This window comes from Suricata suricatta, chromosome 7 (genome assembly GCF_006229205.1).
Source record: "Suricata suricatta isolate VVHF042 chromosome 7, meerkat_22Aug2017_6uvM2_HiC, whole genome shotgun sequence".
NCBI lineage: Eukaryota > Metazoa > Chordata > Mammalia > Carnivora > Herpestidae > Suricata > Suricata suricatta.
In genome coordinates, this window is record NC_043706.1 from 71395745 (window position 1) to 71419995 (window position 24251).

General features: G+C 38.6%; 1 protein-coding gene across 1 annotated transcript in view; it reads right to left on the minus strand.

The window, feature by feature from the left end:
• Positions 1–2738: 2738 nt before the first annotated feature.
• UBE3D (ubiquitin protein ligase E3D) overlaps positions 2739–24251 on the minus strand; it is a 152673-nt gene continuing 131160 nt past the window's right edge. The window contains exon 10 of the mRNA XM_029944312.1: positions 2739–3327. Within this exon, the coding sequence (XP_029800172.1) occupies positions 3307–3327 (21 nt within the window). The 3' untranslated portion in view covers positions 2739–3306. The remainder of the gene's footprint in view (positions 3328–24251) is intronic.

Genomic DNA, 24251 nt, shown 5'->3' on the forward strand with positions numbered 1-24251 from the left:
CCCTTCCCTCTCATCCCTTGGAGAACCAGTGGAGACCTATTGAGCTTGAGAACTTCACTGTGCCAAGATTTTAAGTTGCATGACAGATGCAACTTCACACAGTAACTGCAGTATAAACAGAAACTGTGTGTGAGAGAGGAGATAGAGAAGAGAGAGAGAGAGAGAGAGAGAGAGAGAGAGAGAGAGAGAAGAGACAGATGGACATATAGACCTCCTCTTACTCCTGCCCCTTCCTCAAAGCTTCTCAAAGCTCTACCTCCATCCTCCACCGATGCCATCAGGAAGAAGGTGGGTTTAGCTCTCTCTTGCTTGGTTCCTTGTAAAAACCCAGAGACAGGTGAAGAGGTTAACGACACTTGACTTGATTACACAAGGTTAGCAAATTAGGATCCTCTTCTCACTGTGTTTAGTTGAGTGGTAGTGTTGTCTTCAATTCTGAGCACCACCTCCACCATCTAAACTGTAAACACAGTAACAGCTACTTTCTTCTCCGGAGGAAGAAAGACTATCTCCGAAGAAATTTCTATTTTATGCACAGACTGAACTCTGCTTCACTGAGTTTATTCTGGTCTCCAACAATACAAACAACATACAACTATATGTAGTCACTGTTGTACTCAAGATTTCTTTATCGCCCCCAGAAACCAGAGACCGCCAGGGAGGCCGAAGCACGCATGCAAAAGCAAAGGGCTTTATTACGAATTTAGGCTCGCCGGGGCCTAAACTCGGGCTCACAGACTTTACAGGAGTGGTGGATCCATGCTGAGAGCGAGCGAGCCCCGAACAAAGGCGGGGCAGGACTTTTATGAGTTTGGGAAGGGGGAGTTACAGGAGATTGTGACATAGGTAGAGACCCAATCATAATGGTACAACAGTATTGGCAGCAGCTCTAACCATCCACACTGTTCAGAGTGTTCGTTACTTTTGGCGGACCCAATTACAACATTTAGGGTATCTTTGAAATTAACCAATTACAGAGCGAGTTTAGGGTCTTGTTTGGTGACTATGGGGTTAACTTTAACACTAGGTAACGGGCTTATCTAAAGTTCCCATTTGTAGGCCTCACCCTTAGGAATGTGGGGTGAGGTAGCTGGGCTTTTCTGATTAGATACCCCAGGGCAATGTATGACTGCCAAATGGCCAAATGGCCAAATGGTTCCGAAGAGACGGACCTTAGACCTTTTAGCTTAGAGGGGGAAACAAAGCCTGTCATGGCGTCTGTTAGGTTCAGACTCGTGTTCTTACATCACCAAATCTTGTTTCTCAGGCTACATCCTCTAAGGCAATGGTTCTCAACTGGGGTCAATTTTGGACACCAGGAAAATGTTTACTGATATTTTTAGGGAACTGGGGTTGGAGGGCTACTAGAATCTGGCGGGTAGAGGCCAGTGATGTTGCTAAACATCCTTCATTGCACAGAAGGGTACCAGAATGATGTCACCGCAAAATACAGCACTTTGGTGTAAGGATTATTTTGAGCTAAAGACAATGAAAGAGGCAGAAAAAGCTCTTTACCTCCATGTAACTGCCTAAAAATAAAATATAAATTTCCTCTTTTGTAAATGAAATTTACATTTATAAGAGAAATTTCCATTTGTAAAGACATCTCTGAACCTGGAAGAGCACTATTCTGGGAGACAACTATCATCTTCTGAGAAACTCTTATCTACATAACAAGACAACCCTATTACCATACATTTCCTTCCCTCACCTTCCTATAATTTGCCTCCTCTGCCAAGAAGCCCAAAATTCCTTTTCCTTTGTTTAGCATAAGATGTTATATAAGCCTCAATCTTCTGACCACCTTGAGTCTCCTTCCTTTGTGAACTCTTGTGTGGAAGTGTGCAATTATATTGTTTTTCGTATTCATCTATCTTTTATCAGTTTGATTTGCAAGCTGCAGCCACTGAATTTACAGGGAAAAAGAGTTCTTCCCCACAGCACAGGACAATCCCCCACAACAAACCACCATCTGGCCCCAAATCTAAATGGTGCCGAGGTGGAGAAACCCTGCTCTATACTGACAGCTAGAAATCGAAAGCATGAAAAATCAGCTTGGATTTTTGTTTGGGAGCTTAGTAGCTTAAGAGAAGCCAAAGTAATTCTCATCTGTGGCTGTGTGTCTTGGACATATCACTGAGATCTTGGCTGTTTCAAACTGTGCTTAATAAAGTGACTCCGCAGGGTCAAACAGATGGGTTCTGGTCCTGTGTGAGTCTGCCCATTACGCATTAGGAGTGCCACAGCATGGCTGTGCTGGCAGGACAAGGCACGGGGTGAAACAGAAAGTTTGCTAAAGCACAAGGCCAAGTGACATCCATGTTTCTGGTGTTACAAAATTAGGGGATGTAAAACCCAGTGTTCCGTGGGGACAGAGGTATAAGATGGGCTGTAGGCTAGGATGAACACCACAAGACTGGTTGAGAAGCGGGTTCGGTGCAGTTCCAGACTGTCCTGACCGCTGAGTGGGAGAGGGGATCTGCCAGGCTCCTGGTGCAGCTCTGCCCGGAGCTGGGGGGCTGTGGGCCAGGACAGACCTTCTCTGTGAAATCAGCAGCTCGCCCGTGAGGCTCCGTAGGAATCTTTCTGGCTCCATCATGCTCGCTCCATGGTTCCCCATACACGGGCCCTGGCACATAAGGATTAAGACTAATCTGTACCGGGACGCCAGTGAGGTTTATTTGTTGATCAGCAATAGTATTTGGTAAAGGAAATAAAGAAAAGGAATCTTTGCAGGGTTGCATACATAGGAAAACCTTTAATTTGATAATCATTCATTCAACAAACACTTATTCACTGAGCATCTCTTCTGAATAAGGTATACAAAATTCTATTATTTTTCTTTCTAAAAATTTGTTTCAAACAGACCAAATGGGAAGTTTATAAGTTTATGTGCTTGGACATACAGCAGTTAACATTCTGATCCACCAGGAAAGCCCCTCACTGTGTTCCACGAAGGACAGATGGGCCTCCACCAGCTAATCCCCTTCTGGGTGGTGCTGACGCAGCACAAACCGGAATACCTCTCTCTGTGGGAAACAGACATAACTTCTACACTTTCCCCAACCTGCTAGACAACGTTCTTCACAGCCTTGGTTCTTCAAACCAAGCGATTGGATTGAAGCAAACTCTTCTCTTAGAGAGAACATGCCAGCCAGGAAACTCACAACTTCGATGCGTTGCTCTTATTCATGTGCTCTGGTTCTGGTCTCTTTGAGGGCTGCCCACTATGCAGACTGCTGGCCCCTGGGGGGCTCTGCGCCAGAGAGCTGTCTGCCTGGGAGATGAATGCCTCGGCTCCAACAGTCACATTTTCAAAAAGGCCACCTGGAGAAGGAAGAAAACCCACGATGCTTCACTTATATAACATGATGAGATGGTTCAACGCACGTCAAGTCAGATTCCGGGAAATCTGGTTGATAGGGATGCATGCTGATCTTCAAAAGAAAACGAACTCCTGCATTGGCGGAAGACACTGCCATTTTACAGCAGGGGCCAATTACTCCTTTTTTAATGAATCGTGTAGTAATTAACATGATTCACATGCACTTTAATGAAAAAAATAAATAAAAGTTTTAATTGACACTGAAGTTGTACTCCTGTGAAGTAATCCAGTCCTCCTTTCCATTGGTTCAGACTGCTTTTTTTGGACTTTCTGTGAGCATAAGTTTGAGTCCAGAAGATTCCTGGGCAAGTCCAGCTCCTCACTGCCAGCCTCTCCTCAGGTCATGCTAATGCTTTTAATCACATTCAATTATATTTATTGTGCTTGTCAGTAGCAACTGATCTTAAAACTTAGTGTGTAAAAAAAATTTAGACAGGTCTATGTACAAATCGTTTCAGATGATTTAATGAGGTGCAGATCAAATGCATCTATTTCCCCAATAGTTTTAAACAACAGAGAAACAATAAAGTTGATCAGAAAAGTCTAGAGCTCAGAAGTGATAAATAACTTAGGAACTGTGCCAGTATCAGGAAGAGCACAGACTGCGGATTAGAGACAAAGATGGGGAAGTGGGGGAGGATTGGCAAGCTCATGCTTGGCCTTTTTTGGGGGAAGAGTGAGCAACGGAGCGAAAAAACATTCTACTCCCGGACAGTTGGTTCTTACGTCCCCAAATGTAGTCAAAGGAGGCATGTATTTAATGATCCCTGTTAAGGGGAAAGGAAAAGGGAAGAGTCATGCAGGGCAGAAAGCATCTGCTTTATGTTGAGTAATACAGAAGGCTGTTAGTCTTCATACAGAGCTGGTGAGAAAGGCACCTGCTGCGTTTCCATATCAATTTCCTGCTGAGTTTTCTATATCAAGTTCTGCAATGAGAACACCAAAGTTGAAGGAGCAGGCAAGGAAGAAAGGTTAAGATTCCTAAACAAAATGTAAACACAGACAATTGATACAAATCTCAAGGGCTTACTGTAATGATTAGATGAGATAATGGTTATGAAAATACATGTGTTCCTCTCCCTTGCCTCATGCCTGATAACAGGTATCAGGAGTCCATGAATATACCAGAGGAGAAGGGGCTGGACAAGAGAGAACAGAGGGGCCCCTTAGAGGATGATAATGGAATTACACAGGAAGGTTGATCAGTCTGGCTTCTGGATCATTGCAGACAGTGTCTCTGGTGATATTTTGCTTCTGTAGGATCAGTTTATGGGGAAGACCTTCCAAAGAAGACAATGTCACTGTTAATAATCAGAAATAAGAAACCCAATTGTCTCCTTTAAAAAAAATTTTTTTTAATGTTTTTTATTTATTTTTGAAAGAGACAGTGCAAGCAGGGGAGGGTCAGAGAGAGAGAGGGAGGTACAGAATCTGAAGACAGGCTCCAGGCTCTGAGCTAGCTGTCAGCACAGAGCTTGACGTGGGGCTCGAACCCATGAACCGTGAGATCATGACCTGAGCCAAAGCCAGATGTTCAACTGACTGAGCCACCCAGGCCCCCCTCGTCTCCTTTTTAATTCAGAAAATCACTATGTCATGGAGTATTCCAACCAGAAACCACTCAGATTAATGTCATCATAAAAGTGGTTAATAACTTTAGCCCTGGAATCACACAGAGCAGTGGTTCTCAACTTTTGCCCACCAGGGGACATTTGGCAGCGTTTGCAGACGTTCTGGTTATCATAAATTGGGGGATGCTATTGGCATCTAGGGGATAGAAGCCAGGGGTATTGTTAACTATGTTCTAATGCACAGGACAGCCCTCCATAAGAAATAATTATCAGCCCTAAAATCAACAGTGCTGATACTGAAAAATACCAACATTATAGACACAGGATCTTAAAACTAGATCTCTATTCACTAGCTGTGTGACCTTCAACAATCCTGTTAGCAGCCTCTCTCAGCCCTTTCTCATCTGCAAAATGGGAATTATAACTGGACCTATCTGAAACTTGTGCAACATTTCATAGTTTATGAAGTCTATTTGGACTGCTCTCACCTTCAGTATAACCTGTGATTTACATAAAGCAAACGAAGAAACAGAAGCTCAGAAAAATTAAGTGACTTGCTTAGGATACAAAGCTATTAAGTGGCAATAATGGGCTCATGAAGAAATTTTGATTCCTAACCCATGCTTTTCCCACTAGAAGTTTTCAGATGAATGAGGTAAACTGCAGAGGTTCGGGAACTTTCAATCTTCACTATTGCTTCAAATATCAAAGATTTATTTTCTTTTGCATGCCTGTGAATATGAACTCAGGATGGAACATAAGAGACAGAGCTGATTAAATAATAAAAAACGGAGCCTCCCCCCAGAAGGAAAAACTTTAAAATCTGACCGAATATGCCTTTTTTTCATATCTAGTTTTCATAATTCTGTCTGCCAAGTACATAATGTATTTTGCAGGACTTAATAACAAGAAACTGCAATCATCCTTGGGAACAGTACTGTACAATGCATTTTAGTTTCTTTTTATTTAAAACACTGTGAGTTAATATATTTCAAATGCTGATTTTGTGTTCTCTAGCTTTTATCTATGACAGCAAAAACTGCTCTCCCTATCTGCCATTTATTTTGAAGATAATTTTGTTTCATTACACTAAGAAAACTCTCTGCATTTCATCTTTTCAGTTTGATTCTCAAAAGTAAGAGTTTTAAGGATTTTCAGAGTACATGAGCACAACAGCTTTAGGCTCTATTGATACATTTCTGGAACATATAGTTACAAAAGTATATATTATTATTTAAAAATAATGGAAGAGGATCTCTTCCCATTGCCTGTAAGGTTTGTGTCTCCCTATTCTGTGCATCTGAATTTGGACAGTTGGGATTAGGAAGAGGGAGAGGAAGCAAAGATGTCTAAGAATAATATCTCTGCTTTGAGTCATCACCGAAAAACAATCTTCTTAAACCACAACAAACAGGGCTAGGCTGAGGTGATAGCTGACCAAACTGAAGTTTAAAATGCTATAATATATTTACATAATGTGTTAAGCACTTTTTATGTTCTTTCATCTTAGTTAACAAATTTATATTATTAAATTCAATTCCTCAGCATAGATTTGAAATTTCAATCAATAAAAAAACATGCTGTCAAGGCAGGCTGCACAAGGTAAAATTGGCATTAAAAGAAAAGACTATCTAAGTGCTTTGGGGTATGCTAAACAAGACAGATTAAACTGGAAAATACTGGAAAATGTGAATTTCATAGCAACTGTAAGCTTTAGAAGAAACTCTTTAGGATAAGCATAGCCATACACAAATGTTCCTTTTAAAAAGTATTATAGATTAAAAAATATATAATATGTATATACTATATATATAAAACCATGCCTTAAATATGTATTTTCGTCTAGGTATGGCTCATGTTCAAAGTTATGTTCGGAAAGAGAATGTTTTTATGGCACGGAAAAGAGTTTATATTATAAAACAGTGTGAAAACCAAAAAATATAAATGTAAATATAAAAATATCAGAAAAATATCAGAAAAGACCTTATACTTTATATTATAAAACAGTTTTGAAAATAAAATTTCCTTTACAAAACAAAAAATATAAATGTAAATATAAAAATATCAGAAAATGACTCAAGCATTTATCAAATACATTTAACATCTTAAATCACATTATGTGGAGATGCTGGGTGGCTCAGTCAGTTAAGCATCTGACAGCTCAGGTCATGATCTCACAGCTCGTGGGTCGAGCCCCACATTGGACTCTACGCTGACAACTCAGAACCTGGAGCCTGCTTTGGATTCTGTGTCTCCCACTCTCTGTGCCCTTCCCCTGCTCACTCTGTCTTTTTCTCCTTCAAAAATAAATAAACATTAAAAAAAAAACCCACAACATTAAGTAATTCTTACCAACTCACTAATTCAGCATTGATCAGGCCAACATCGATAATACCTGGACTCAACTTTTTGAGTTGGATAAATAGTATAAGACTTAGCTCTCTCTGGGTTGGCAGCCTGGCTTCATTCATTAAATTCATTTAATCATTAAGTACTGTCTAAGTGCCAGGGACTGTCCCAGGCACAGACCACACTGAGAAGGCATTCTGTCCCAGTGCTCACAGGTCGGTGGGAGAGACAGTCACTGAACGAGATGATTCTAATAAGGCGGGTAAGTTTAAGTAAGATGGGTGCCTAACTCCTGCTGGGAGAATAAACAAACTATTCTTGGGTTATGAAAGGAAGTAAGATTTCTGAGGCAGACCGAGAGATTGTTATTACTGTGTTGACAGGGGGAGGCAAAAACCTTGGCATGGCACAGAGTGGCAAAAGCTTCTTCCTGCTTAAGAATGGTGGCTTGCTAAATGAATTATTAGCAAACTGGAAGGATGGAACAAAAGACTAAAAAACAATACAATGAGGAAGGAGATCCTCTTCCTCAAAAATGACAACAATTATGTGTGTACTCAACTGCGGACTGAAACTCTTAGGGAATATCCGTGCAGCCTTCCAACTCCTGACTTCTGCACAAAGTCCATAAGAGCTTTTAGAAAATAGGAAAAAATGAGTAGGATGGATGTCTGTAAGTTAATTTAAACCTTGACCGTGTATTTTCTTCAAGCCACGGACGCACTGTGATAATTTACATATAAATAAAAGCCTGCTGATCTTCATCTATGCGGGAACCAGTTAGGCTAAGCATGGCTGTTTCTGAGTGGACATCTATGTAGAAAGCCATCAGTAAGAGACTAGGACTGATGCCCCTTCATCTGTAGATAGGGCTGAAAACATGGACAAATTCAACGGTTACTAGATCTTGATCTTATTCACCAAAGCAAGTAAGTTCTAGACATAAAGTTCTCATTTCTTTTGGAACAAGGGGGTGGCAGAGAACATTGTTGGCACTGGACGGTGCTACTGTAACACTGTAGGGAACTAGCGGTTCTGATGCGATCACTGAGGCTTCCAGTTACATAAAGCGAGCTGCGTAACTGTGCCTACGACAGCAAACCCCTGGGGTGAACATTCCTATGACAGTAGTCTTTAGGTGTTACATAAAAATATACTGCCGCAAGCACAAGACATATTTGTTAAAATCAATAATTCTGGGTGGGTGTTCAAATGCACAATGTAAAACCATGCTACCACAATAAATACACCATCACTCATTTTTTAGCTTTTCAATCCTATGAAATATCTACAGGAGATAACTTGGCAGAAGGGAACCAGCGATACAACCACAGCTGTGGATGTGGTGTTGTGACAATTCCACTGCACCGTCCTGTTGGCGACAAGCCTCTTACCAAACAAGCCTATTCGGAAACAGTTGGCAGAGCTCAGAAACAAAGGAGTATTTTTCTCCAGTATCAGTGAATTCAAATATTTAACAGCAAAACCACTTTATTAAGTGATCTTTCAAGGAAGCTATGTTCATTCTTATTTATCTTTCTTAACACTGACATAAATGAGTGTGGAAGATGATGATATGCTTGGGATATCAGTACAATTAGAAATCCTAGGCAGGGACATGACCATGCATGGGAAACAAAATACCCTTCTATAGAAGGCGACTGGCTTCTGCCATCTAAACAGATTTATTTCCGTGATTTTTTAAATTCCTATATTACTTGTAAATATTAGTTCTTCTGCGAGAGATACAACTAAGGGAGAAACCTGCCAGATAAAACACTTTCTGACCCATGGTCTAGGATGGAGTAGAGGCTAGCTTGTGAGGTTATGGCTATGGATCCCACTGGCTAACAGCTGGAAAAGTGTCATGAACGCATTACATAGGCGGCGATGTGATGCTCTAATGAGTGGTTCTGGAGCCAGACCTATTCAGGTGCAGGTGCAGGTGCATGAGTGCAGAATTCTGTCAAGTAGGAAGAAGGCACAAGGGTGATTTACCACACATATTTTAGGGAAAAGGCTAAAGAGGATCATAGCTGCCTTTGCAAATGGTCCCGGACAATTGTATATCATACCTGAACAGCTTACTGCTGTTGCTTGGTATTCAGTAAGTTCTTTCCTGCAATTCTTAAAACTTAGAGAAATCAGAGTTGTATTGCTCAGTGTTTTTTTAAATAACTGATCAATGATTATATGAATTACAGACAAAATGAGAAAACACAGAGAAGCACAAAAAAGAAAAGGAAAATAAAATTTGTGTAACTCCACTATTCAGCGATAAATACTAACACTTTAGATATATCTCTTAGACTTCTATTTTCTGTGTGTAATTGGACATTTTTATATATGCTGTTTGGTAATATATAGCTCCTTTTTAGCCTAATAATCTGTTGTGGAGATCTTCCCGTGACAGTGGTTTTTCTTCTAGGATATTTTTTTAAATGGCTGCATTAAATTCTGCTATATAACTTTATCACTTAAAAAAAAAGGTAAATGCAAAACTTATTTCACCAGAAAGCAAATTTGTGGGGTTTTCTTGGGGCTAAGGATGAGTCCAGAGGGTATTTTAGCGTAATCCAGCCCAGTGATTCTCAAGGTGTTGTCTCTGGACCAGCTCCATCGGTATCACGAGGAAACAGGCTAATTCTTGTGCTTTACTCTACATCTGCTGAACCAGAAACTCTAGGGATGGAGCCCAGCAATTGGTGTCTTAATAGTCCTCCAGGTGATTCTAATGTATGTTAGACTCTGAGAGCCACTGGTCTAATCCATTCATTTTATGCAGGTGAGCAAACTTAGCGTAACTGACTTTTTATAGTGACACAGCTAATAAGAAGAGGGACTCAAATACAAGTCTTCTAACTCCTAATCCAGCATCTTCATTTCCAGACCAGTGCAAAATTAAGACACTGGTCTAGGGAGTCCAAAAATTCTTATAAAGAACATTTTTTTGGGGGTACCTGGGTGGCTCAGTTGGTTACCTATCCAACTTTGGCTCAGGTCATGGTCTCATAGTTCGTGGATTAGAGCCCTGCGTGGGGCTGGGCTCTGAACTAACAGCTCAGAGCCTGGAGCCTGCTTCAGATTCTGTGTGTCTCTCTCTCTCTGTCCCTCCCCCATTCATGCTTCATCTCTCTCTCTCTCTCTCTCTCTCTCTCAAAAATAAACACTAAAAAAATACAAATAAATAAACATTAAAAATTTAAAAAAACCATTTTTTCTTCTAGAAGACACTAAGATTGTCAAACAAGGGAGAAATAATGTCCAGTTTTCTGATATTGATAAAGAAGATTGGGTCCAACAACCACAAAAGGAGAGCTGAGTCCTTTTTGTTAATTATCTAGAGATTGAAGGGGCCAAATATCCCAAACTAATTTTACCGTGTAAAATTAGTCTGTAATTAGTCTGTTAAGAGTTAAGTGAATGATTTGGGTGGACGGTGGGTGGGGCTGGGAAAGACAGCTTCCGATATGCCCTAATGTGGTTTTCTTTTCTAAATCTAGTTCCCTACATGGATCTATACCAAAATTATTTGGTTAGTTTAGGTAGAGAAAATGGTCCCAAACTTTTATTCAAAATAAAGACTACCATGACAGCACCAAATGCTGGCAAGGAAACAAAATCTCCCATACACTGCTTGGGAGGGGGTGGATATAAAATGGTATGAGCATTCTAGAAAATGGTTTAGCAATTTCTTTGAAAAGCAAATATGTAATTAATATATGATCCAGCAACTGCAGTCTTAAACAGTTAACCCAGAGAAATGAAAATTTTATGTCTGCCCAAAAAGCAAGACACAATGTTTATGGGAGCATTATTTTAATAGCCCCAAACTGGAATCAGACCAGATACATACTTAAATCCATTGTAGTATATCCATATTGTGGAATACTGCTCAGCCATAACAAGTAGTAAGTTACACACACATGCAACTTGGAGGAATGTCCAGGGAATTATGCTGAGTTTAAAAAAAAAAAAAGCCAATCTCAAAAGGTTATATGCTATATAACTCCATTCATAAAACTTTTTTCTTTTCTTTTTCACCTATTTAACCCGTCCTTCCATCCCCTTTTCCTATGGTAACCATCAGTTTGTTCTCTATAATTAAGAGTCTGTTTCTTGATTTGTCTCTTTTTTTCCTTTGTTTTTTAAATTCCACATGAGTAAAATAATACAGTATATGTCTTTCTCTGACTTATACTCTCCAGCTCCATCCATATCATTACAAATGGCAAAATTTCATTCTTTTCTATGGCTGAATAATACCCCATTATTTATATATATATCGCTACTTCTTTATCCATTCATCAGTTGATGGACATTGGGGCTCTTTCCAGAGTCTGGCTACTGTAAATAATGCTGCTACAAACTAAGAAGTGCATGTATCCCTTTGAATTAGTGTTCTTGTATTCATTGGGTAAATACCCAGTAGTGTGACTGTTGGACCATAAGACAGATCATAAAAAGTTCATGAAGTTTTGAGGAACCTTCATACTGTTTTCCACAGTGGCTGCACCAGTTTGCACTACCATCAACAGTACAAGAGGACTCCCCCTTCTCCACACACTTGCTAACACCTGTTGTTTCTTGTTTTGTTAATTTTAGCCATTCTGACAGGTGTCAGGTGATATCTCATTGTAGTTTTGATTTGTATTTCCCGGATGAGAAGTGATAATGAGCATCTTTTCATGTATCTGTGGGCCATTTGGATGGATGTGTTCTTTTTTTTATTAAAATTTTTTTTTAAATGTTTATTTTTGAGAGACAGACAGAGTGGAAAGGAGGGGCAGAGAGAGAGGGAGACACAGAATCCAAAGCAGGCAACAGGCTCCAAGCAGTCTGCACAGAGCCAGATGCAGGGCTTGAACTCACAAACCTCAATATCATGACCTGAACTGAAGTCAGACGCTTAACCCATGTTAATGTGCCCCAACTGTTACAATTCTTGGCAAATGACCTTGTCTAGCTTACTTCAATCCAGTTACCTCTACATGCAGCTTCAGATGCATTATTTAAAATCTTGCCCACATTGATGTTCTAGTCAATATATCACTGATATTTCATTTCCTCAGTGGAATGACCTGAGTAAGCTAGTAAGATAATTTTGGAATGAGTCCTGAAGCAGATGGCTTATAGGTGAGACATAACACCATTATATGTAATGTGGTTGGGTTGACAGCCTGGCATCAAATGCTTAGGTTACACACAATAGCACCTTAAATCTTGGGTTGTATATGAACTACTTACTCTAAATAGTCAGCTAAGCACATTCTTTTTTGCTTTTTGATTGCCTTGAAGTAAATAATAAAGTATTCTGGCATTTTTTTTTAATTCAAAATGTCCAGGTACATAACAGGCACTCAATAAATATTTTTCTCAGACAGAATACATTAGACTTAAATTCTAATTTTATTCTTTAAAGTAGTATTACCTTAGAAACGGTTTGGAGAAATAGGGGAAAAAAGAAAAATAAAAACAAGTGCTATAATAATTTAACATAATTATCACTTGGGTATCTTTCTATATAGTTTTAAGATGCATTTTTATATCAGTTATCATATGTGCATATTTTTGATATAATAAGCAGTTTTACATGTTGCTCGGTCAGTCTTTATCCTTATTTTAATAGCTGTAAAATAGTCCATCTCAATTTAACCCACTACAAACTTGTTTCCCAGTTTATTAAGATCATAAGCGCCAATTAAATAATCATTTTCATGTTTATAGATGTTTTCCATATTTTAGAATATTCCCTTAGGATGGAGTCTCAGGAATGGGATTACTAGATTGAAAGGTATAAATATTATTTTAATTTGATGCATATTTTTTCCAATGAGCTGTACCAACTGGCAATGCTACTAGCATTAGGTCTTTGTTTTTTAATCAGCACAAATTTAATTTAAAAAATAACAATGCTTTTTGAATTTATTTAATTACTATGAGTTTAAACATTCTCCCAAATGTTTAATAATTTGTTTTTCTTGTAAACTGGCTAATTGTGAATTCACGTTCTTTTTTTTTTTTAACCTACCAATAGGGAGTTTAATTTTTTTAAATATTTTATAAAAGTTCTTTAGGAAATGTTAATATGTTTTTGGTGCAGTGAGGAAATTAAGTGTGAGGTACAGTCTCATCTCACTAAATCCTTAAAATCACTTGAATTAAATATCTAATTTAATTGTTCCCAAACTATAAAAGAAGAACCATGATTCCAAGAAGGTTAAGTAACTTCTGCTCACTACTACAAGCCAGGAAAAAGACTGGGTTTGCAATCAGGCCTTTGTTTCTGAGCCTAGTATTCACTCCATCATAAAAGTTCCCTTCTACCTAATTATGGTGAGAGGTAATTGCTATAGTAACTTTAGTTGAAAAAAGAATCCGTAATATTCCAATTTTAAACCAGATTTAGTAGCAGTTAAAATGACGCAGGTCCTCTATTTTTTGAGAAGTAGATTACTTTTTTTGGATTAGATGTAAACAAGAGAAAGAAAAGCCAGGATGCAAAGTAAAGCCCTTCTTATATAGAGAAAAATAATTCTTTGATTAGAAGAGAAACTTTCTGGCAAATGAGAAGAGTTAACAGGATGGAGGAGAAATTGGCATGAAATCTCAGAAAGGAATTTTTGTCTGTAAGTTTAAAAAGCAGGATGAGTTATACTGGCATAGTTTAGGCGGTTCAGTAAAAAGGATTATAACTTGGAATAATCAAGAAACAGTTAAGGACTGGCAAGTAAGAGGATCAAATTATAACCAGATGTTTATTTTCTTTAGCCATTTACTACTTAGGCATTACTTTGAAAATATAATATTTAAAGGCACATAAATCTCTAAAAACGAAAACATGGTAACATATCCATTTTTAAATAAACATCATTTATTTCTTCAGCCTGTTATTTAGAGTTGCTAGGAATAAACAGGGATCATAAAACTGGTAATCTATTTATTTAAAGAATGGGTAGAGAATGGCTTATGAGGATTTTAGAATTATAAAATGAAACAAAAGTAAACTCTGGTATCGACAGACAAGAACACTGAGGAGGAAAATGCTATGTGATGTTTCACCATGAGCTTCACCTTTTTTCACTTTAGGCCACATGCAAAACAAAGGAGCTTCTCCAAGTCAAGTACAGCTTAGGGTCTGGTGCTAGGAAAGGGCAAGTAGCGATCAAGGTTCAGAGTGTTAAGTTTTGTATCAACCATCTAAGCTCTAGGAGAAGCCAGAAGAATCAGAGGGGTACTCGGAAAGTATAAAAAGGTGAGCTCTAACGGATATGGAAAGACTGCACAAAGCTGGAGACAGAGTATATAAAATGGAGAAATGGAAAAACAGACTTGCGTGAGAAGGCAGCACTCTGTACACAGCCGGAAGCTGTAGGAAAGCAGAGATCCAGACTCTGGACTGGGGGAAAGCAGAGGCTAAACCCATCCTCTGCCCTCCCTGCCCCCTGAGCTGAATGACCACTCAGAGCCTCAGCTCCCTCTAGGTCTGCTCACTGATGGCTGTAGGGATTAGTGATAATGTAAATGGCCTGGCAGACACTGGAACAGATGAGTCCCTCAATAAATGAATACAGATTATTATAATTACTATACCTAAATGTTTTATATATTTTATTACTTTTAAAAATGTTTATATAGTTATTTTGAGACAGAATGAGCAGGGAAGGGGCAGAGAGAGAGGGAGAGAAAGAATTCCAAGCAAGCTCCATACTGTCAGCAGGGAGACTGGCATGGAACTCGAACTCACAAACCGGGAGATCATAACTTGAGCCATAACCACCCAGGTGACCCTTATGTGTTTTAAATATTGTTACAGATGCATCTTTTTCTGTCTGCTATTCATGAATGAATCTATGTTTCTTTAATTAGTTTTAAAGAAAGAAGTACAAATGGCTGATTATATATATAAAATAAGTAAGGCTTAAGTAAGCTTATTTTTTGGACTATACTACCCTAAGTAACAATAACATTCACCAGTGAGTTACCAAATTGCAGATATTAAAGAAAACACGGCAAACCTATAGTGTTTGCTAATATAGAAAGTAGACATAAGATATAAAGAATGGGGGTGCCACGCTGGCTCAGTAGGCTAAGCATCCAACTTCGGCTCAGGTCATGATGTCACCTGGGTTTGAGCCCCACATCAGGTTCTGTGCTGACAGCTCAGAACCTGGAGCCTGCTGCAAATTCTGTGTCTCCGTCTCTTTCTGCCCCTTCCCCGCTCTGGTCTTTCTCTCTTGAAAATGAATGTTTAAAAAAAAAAAGAGATGTAAAGAATGTAGTGCAAAATATTACCTGCTACTTAAAAAATAACTCCAAGCCCAGACACCACTGATAGTATTGGGTAGGAGTTCTCTAAGAGTGAGTAATGAGTAGCATTCCTAGGGACTCAAACCAGCACATCCTTGTTTACTGACATAACGTATGCATTAAAAATTCAGCTCTGAATCCAGGATGACTGACTACACTATCAGTCTTTACTACATAAAATTATTTGGCTAAATTTGTAATAATCATGCCCCTACCACATACAATAAAGCCTTGGTATATGTGCATAACTCACTGTGGAAACATACTTGTAATCCAAAGCACTTGTATATCAAGGTGAATTTCAAGAACCATTGGCTCAGTTGTGATCTTGTGACATTTGGTATCACATAGTACTGGTATTATAAGGAATAGCTTGTTTATCAAGTTAAAATTTATTAGAAATGTTGCTCGTCTTGCATAGCACTTGCAGAATAAGTTACTCGCAATCCAAGGTTTTACTCTATATTCAAATTATAAGATTAACTAGAAAGAAGAGTCTGACTTATTATTCAAGACAGTCTACAAAACAATGAGAATAAATGCAACCCCAAATAACTTAATCATTAGGGTGTTATAATGTGACTGGAGTTCTGGCTACTGGGACATCAAATACTTGGAAATAACCAAAGTTCAACTATATTTTGTTGGGAAATATTAGCATCCTTTAAAATCAGCTAACTGCCATAAAATGCTGGCCTTTAATTCACTATGATACCTTGATCTTGCCATCTCTCCACAAAAAATGCAGGTTCTAGGAGTTGGCATCACCAATTTACTGAGGAATTTGCGTATTTCAGTGCAAGTCAGGGCTGGCACAACATGTACCTGAAAGAGGTAGCCAGGTTTAGGAGAAAGAACATATGCATTTTCCAGAGAAAACATGGTCAGGCTTCAGTCTTCATGCCTTAGTTGGGGCTATGAGATGTGGCTTCCCTCTTCCTCTGCTGGCCAAGGATTGTACTAGACACTGCAGGGTTTGTGACTGGCCCCAACCAGGCAATCTCTTCCCCACACCTGTGTCTGGGAAAGCTTTCTTAGCCAAAAGCCTTCCTCTATGTGCTAAAAGGGGTCTGAAATTCATAGTAAGCTAAAAAGTTAAACATCAAGTACCTAGGGGTACTTCACAGTAAAATGAGAAAAATTTTTTTTTCAGGATCAGAGAGAGAAGTTTTAAGAGGAGACACAGAAACACTATTTTTGATGTGATGAGAGTAAAGATTATATTATTGTCCAAGTCATAAAACCACAAGAAAAAATACATTATGTTTTGATGGGGAGTGAAGAAAATTTTGAAGCTCACATATTGTTTTGGGTGTCTTTAACACACCTCAATTGCTAAAAGGCTGTGAGCATAAACAGTATTCCACAGGGTGTGCTGTACTCTCAGAACTATTCCACTTGGTATAGGCTTTAAACACTTTTGACAAATGTTTTCTGTTTTCTATTGATTTAGGGGTAAAGCATTTCTTTGAAAAGGAACAATGTTCTTTAAAAATTTCCCTGAAAGGTGTTCATCTTTCTAAGCTGTGAGAAATAAGCCAGCCCAGATGGTGGTCCCCCGGTCAGGGTATTTGGGCAACCAAGACCCAGTAAGTGGTGAGTGTGTACAATCCCATTCCTTTTCTCCAGAACCCTAAGTTCGTAACATTAGTATGGTGCTAATAAACAAATAGGGAGAAGAAAAAAGTTGGGGGCAGGCTGGATCAGTGGGAGACTGATGTTTTTGTTCTGACAAACCTATAAAAAAAACCCAGCAGGACACGGCCTTTCACTCAACTCCAGTGATTCCTAGTGGCCATCTCTCTCTGTTCAAACTTCTGCCGGTCAACCCATGACACCAGGCATTTGCAGGACACTTAAGTGTCTTAAATTTTAACTTATGAAAAATTTCAAATATGAACACGTTCTTTAGTACAGAGGATGGTATAACAAATCCAGAAAGATTACTCGGGAACAATAATTACCAACTCATGGCCATTAGGTTTCATCCAAATCCCTGCCATGAAGTCTTTGGAACAAATCCAAGACCTCGTATTTTGTATTTAACTCAGTATCTATCTCTAGAAGAAGACTACTATAAAAATAAAAACACAATGCCAGGATCACACTTAAGATATTAATAGTAATCCCTCAACACAGATATCCAGTCTGTGATCAAATTTCCCCAACTAGCTCATAAAATGTTTTAGTCATTGTTTGTTCAAATCAGAATCCAAATAAGCTCCAATTATTATGCTTCATGTGTCTTAAACCATAAGTTCCTCTTCTCTCCTTTTTTTCTCCCCTTGTTTTTTATGTTTCAAAGAAATTAGATCTTTTGTCCTTTAGGGTTTCCCATTTTCCCATAGAATGGAATGTGGTGGCTGTTTTTGTTTGTGTTTTTCCACCATCATGAACTCATGGATTTTTTTCCCCCCAGAGAGATAGAGTGCGTGTGTGCTGTACAAGTAAGGGAGAAGCAGAAGAAAAGGGAGAGAGAATCTCTTCTTTTTAAAAAATATTTAATTTTTTTAATGTTTTATTTATTTTTAATACAGAGTGAGACAGAGCATGAGAGGAGGAGGGGCAGAGAGAAGGAGACACAGAACCAGAAGCAGGCTCCAGGCTCTGAGCTGGCTGTCAGCACAGAGCCTGATGTGGGGCTCGAACCCACGAACGTTAGATCTGACCTGAGCCTGAGTCGGAGGCCTAACCGACTGAGCCACCCAGGTGCCCCTAAAAAATATTTTTTGATGTTTATTTATTTTTAAGAAAGAGAGACAGAGTGTGAGCAGCAGAGGAACAGAAAGAGAGGGAGACACAGAATTGGAAGCAGGCTCTAGGTTCTGAGCTGTCAGCACAGAGCCCAACTTGGGGCTTGAAGTCACAAACCACAAGATTATAACCTGAGCCATAGTTGGACACTTAACCAACTGAGCCACTCAGGTGCCCCAAGGGAGAGAGAATCTTAAACAGCCATACACTCAGTGTGGAGCCTGATGCAGGGTCCAATCTCACAAACCATAAGATTACAAGCTGAATTCAAGAGCTGGACGCTTAACCAACTGAGCCACCCAGATGCCCCATCCATGCCCCTGAACTCATGGATTTAAAATATATTTGATATACTTTCATCCAATGCAGTCACGATTCTTACTGATACTTATCTCGTACCTTCTTGGGCAATGAGAACCTTTCCACCTTGGAGCCTAAGTTCTGTCGACATGATTCTAGGTATTTAAAACAGTTTTTTGTTTGTTTACTTTTTTTTTTTTTTTTTTTTGGCCGTCTGGTAGGAAGGACTCAGGAGGACTCAACCTCATCTTACACATTTCTTACTCCAGACAGGGAATCAGCCATTTCCCCACAGAGGCTGGTTCCCTTAGGGGGATGGTATTTAGACATCACAACTACAGACTGCACTCTGTACATGTTACCTCACGTACATACGTATACATAAGCCACTCTCCTTCTGGGGTACAGAATGCTTCCTTTTCAAAGTGCAGTAAGAAAACACCAAGCTTCAAGTGCTCCTGTTTCCTTTTCAGAAACCACATCCAAAACAACTCAGAGAGGAATCCTTTTGTCTGGTCAGCCAGAGGACAGGTTAAAAGAAATACCACATTAGTCAGAAATTATTTTGGTGAACAGAGGCTCAGGACAAAGAAAGCTAATGAGTCCCTTCCTTTTCCACTGGAATTAAAAGGAAATAGGTAAGTTCCATTATGAGAACTTAGATGGAGAAAGGAATCTTTCTAGATAGCGAACGTAATTTTTTTAACCAGATAAAGACATTCCCATATGAGTAAAAGAAAAATGCTTCCAGAAAAAGACTCACCAAGAATCTCCCTTGGACATAGAATTACAAAAGTGACTCACTGCCTTGTATGAGGACAGGTCCCTGCTGATAATTTATCAAAGCTGTGAAAGGATGACCTAAGGCTGATCACTGTATGAGGCTGTGGGCATTTAAAGGCTATTGCAAAGAAAATAAAAATAGTTTTGTGTACCTGTCTGGCTAATTAGAAGGAATATTTCTGACTTGACTAAAGGAAAATACTCTCTAAACTCACAGTATGTTTGGAAACAGAGACAAGAACAAAAAATAGAAGGGTAGGTTTCACAGTAGTTTTTATCCTTTGACCAAATTTATTGAGATGGCAAAAGTTTTCTCAGTCCCTGAGGAACAGCAGCAGGTTTCTACAAGGTTGCTATGTGGGGACAAGGGGTTTAATGGGGACTGACACAAATCAACCATAATGTGACTTAAAAAGACACTTCAAAAAAGAAGATAAGTGACCAAAAAGCACCTGAAAAGGTGCTCAACATCCTCTGTCACCAGGGAAATGCAAACGAAAATCATAAAGAGATACCCACAAGAAGAGCTAAAGTAAAAAAGACTGACAACTCAAAATGATGTTGTTGTTGATGATGAGACAGAACAGCTCAAACACTCACACAAAGCTGCTGGGCATGTAAAATGGCATAAGCACTTGCAGAAGTGTTTGGCAGTTTATTAAAAGTTAAATGTACACCTACCCTACAACCCAGAAATTCCATTCCTCGTTATTTACTGAGAGAAATGGAAACATGTCCACAGAATATTTGTATTAGCCTTTTTCAAAAAAAACCCCAAATCAGAAACAACCCAAGTGTCCAGCAACAGCAGAATGTATTAACAAATCATGGCATATTCATACAATGGGCCACTACTCTGCAATAAGAAAGAATAAACCACTGATATAGTAACATGGATAAATCTCTCTCTCTCTCTCACACACACACACACACACGTTAAGTTTAAGAGAGCAGACAAAAAAAAAAGAGTATACAGTGTATGATTCAGCTTATGCAAAGTTTAAATGCTGGCAAAATGAACCCAAAGATGATAAATATTAGATGCTGTGGTTGCAAGGGGAGGGTGGATTAATGAAAGAGACCAAAGAGAACTTTTTGGAGGAATGGATATGACTTGTATCTTCTCTTCTGAATAGTTATGCAGCTGTATATCAGTGGTTCTAGACTGGGGTGACTGTACCTCCTAGGGGACATTTGGCAATGCTCGGAGACACTTTCAATTGTCATGACTAGAGGGATGCTACTGGTGTCTAGTGGCAAAAGGCCAGGGATGAACAGGACAGTTTCCTTACAACAAAGAATTATCTAGTCCAAAACAAGGGGCCAAGAAACCTGCTCTACATATAATGGTCAAAACTCATCAAACTGAAAAGTTAAGATCTGCACATTTTATTAAATGTTAATTATTGTAAAAAGAAAAAGAAAGAAAAAGTGGGAGGGAGGGAAAAAGAACTCCACAAACCCCCTCCTCACCTCAAAGTGTAGTTGGTGAAGACTGGCAAAAAAAAAAAAAAATTCATATATATATTTTTAAATTCACTTCTAGGACTGAGATTCAAATTATAACTTACAAATCAGATTATCAGCTGTTTATTTTTTAAAGAAGGATATCTACCGTACAGCCCAAGTTTATTTATTTATTTTTGAGAGAGAGCAAGCAGGGGAGAGGCAGAGAGAAAGGGAGAGATAGAATCCCACTGATAGTGCAGAGCCCGACACTGGGCTCGAACTCACAAACGATGAGATCAAGACCTGAGCTGAAACCAAGAGTCAGACACATAACCAACTAAGCCACCCAGGTACCCCCAAAATTTCATATTTTAAACTTATAAGAGTTCACCTGCTCAATAAATGCATTTCATATCCAAACTGTACTCAATTAGTGTTTACTGAAATAAAAAAATATTGAATGAAATTCCAAGTTTCTGGTTCCACATGTAAGGAGCTTAGAAATTGGCACTCCATAACAAATAAAGTCTGAACAGATTGAAAGATCAACAACTCTTCTTGGATCAGTAAGAGAGGGGAGGACACAGGGCACACCATGGCCTCCAAGACTGGAGAGGCAAGAGAATACAGGGAGTCATGGCTTACTAGAGCAGAAACTTAAGAGCAGAAACTGCTGTAGCACCACATTTTGTGAGATTCACCTCCTGGGGCTCTACCAAGTTCTCACAAGTAAATATTAGGAAGAAAAAATTTTGTTATGCTTCCAGCAGGGGGAGGGAAAAAAAGTTCTATTTAGAAAAACACAAGAGCAAGCATTCTCTTCTTAACAAGGTCTATCTTCTAAAGAAAGTAGTTAACCACAGCCTAACCTGGGCTATTATCAGAGCCTAATGTACCTGAGTAAAGGGAAATAATTCTAGTCAGCTCTAGCAATCCTGTACCACCTAAGGGGGAAAAACCCTCTGAGAAACAGTTATGTAGCTCACACGCCAGAGGCATAGGCTTAATAAAGGACTGAGACCCAATTGTAGGACTACAGAACACTTACCCTCTTTATATACCTCACCACCATAGTCTTAAAGGCCTGTTTATAGCAGTTCCTATTATCTAGTGCACCAGGTCCGGCTATCAAGAAAAAAATTACAAGGCATATGAAAAGTTAAAAACCAAATTTGAAGAGACAGAGCAAGAATCAGAATCAGACATGGCATGTTGGAATTATCATACTGAGAATGTAAAACAACTATAATTAACTTGCTAAGAACTCTAATAGATAAAATAGAGCATGTAAGAACAGATGTATAATGTAAGCACAGAGATGGGAATCCTAAGTCAGAATAAAAAAGAAATGCTAGAGATCAAAAACACTGTAACACAAATGAAGAATGCCTTCTATGGGTTTAATAGTAGATTGGACATAGTTGAGGAAAGAACTACTGAATTTGAGGCTATATTAATAGAATCACTGAAAACCAAAAAGCAAAGAAAAAAAAAGACAAAAAAAAACCCAACCCAGAATATTCAAAGAATGTTAGACAACTACAAAACATGCAACATATGTGTGATGAGAATACAAGAAAGAAAGGAACAGAAGAAATACCTGAAAAAACAATGACTCAGAATTTCTGCCAAATTAATGTCAGATACCAAACCACCAATTCAGAAAGCTCAAAGAACATGAAGCAGGATAAATGCCTAAAAAACTCCACTATATTTAGCCATATGATCTTCAAACTACAGAAAATCAAAGATAATGAAAAGATCCTGAAAGAAGCCAGAGGGGAAAAACACCTTACCAACAGAGGAATAACTATGAGAATCAGAACCAATTTCTTCTCAGAAACCATCTAAGCAAGAACGTAATGTGTAACATTTCAAGTATTGAGAGGGAGGGAAAAAAAAAATAACAACCCACCAACCCAGATTCTGTACCCTGGGAAATCATCCTTCAAAAGTGAAGACGAAAGAGAAACTTTCTCAGAAAAACAAAAGTTGAGGGAATTTGTTGCCAGTAGACTTGCCTTGCAACAAATGTTGAAAGAAGCTCTTTAGAAGAAAAACAATATAGGTCAGAAACTCAGAATTGCATAAAGAAAGGAAGAACATGAGGGAAGGAATAAGTGGAAGTAAAATGCAACCTTTTTAAAAACTGTTCTAATAGATAACAGTTCATTCAAAAAATAATAGCAACAATGGATTTGATTATGTGTGTTGATATATATATATGTATATATATATATATCTTGTGTGTGTGTATAGTATATATAAGTGAAGTGAATGACAGCAATGATACAAGGGACAGGAGAGTGAAATAGGATTGTTTCATTATTATATAGTACTCAACACTATCTGTGGGTAGTTTTACTTGAAAGTGGACTTGGATTAAGTATATATTGCAAACTCCAGGGCAATTGTTAAAAAGGTTTAAAAAAAAAGTAAAACTACTATGCTAAAAAAAGGAGAGAAAATGCAATCCTATAAAATGCTCAATTAAAACCATAAGACAGAAAAGGAATGGAAGACAAAAACAGGAAAAAAGAATAAAGGCAACAAATGGAAAACATCAATGAATATGGTAGATATTAACCCACTTATTATGAATCATCACTTTGAACATCAATGGTCTAGATTCACCAATTAAAAGACCAAGACTGTCAGAGTGAATCAAAAATAAGACCAACTAGACATCCAGATGGCAAACAGACACATAAAAAGATGCTCAAAATTGCTCATAATCACGGAAATACAAATCAAAACCACAATGAGATACCACCTCACACCGGCAGAGTGGCTAAAATTAACAACTCAGGAAACAACAGATGCAGGTGAGGATGTGGAGAAATGGGAACCTTCTTACACTGTTGGTGGGAATGAAAACTGGTGCAGCCACTCTGGAAAACAGTGTGGAGGTTCCTCAAAAAAATAAAAATAGAACTACCCTACAACCCAGCAATTGCACTACTAGGTATTTATCCAAAGGATACAAAAATGATGATTAATTAGAAGGGGCACATGCACCCCAATGACCCCAATGTTTATACCAGCACTATCAACAATTGCCAAATTATGGAAAGAGCCCACATGTCCATCAACTGATTAATGAATTTAGAAGATGCAATATGTATAGACACACACACACACACACACACACACACATACTGGAATATCTCTCAGCAATGAAAAAGAATGAAATCTTGCCATCTGCAACAACATGGATGAAACTGGAGGGTATTACGCTAAGTGAAATAAGTCAGAGAATGAGAGACATCATATGGAAATTTAACAGATGACTATAGGGGAAGGGATGGAAAAATAAGATAAAAACAGAGAGGAAGGCAAATCATAAGAGA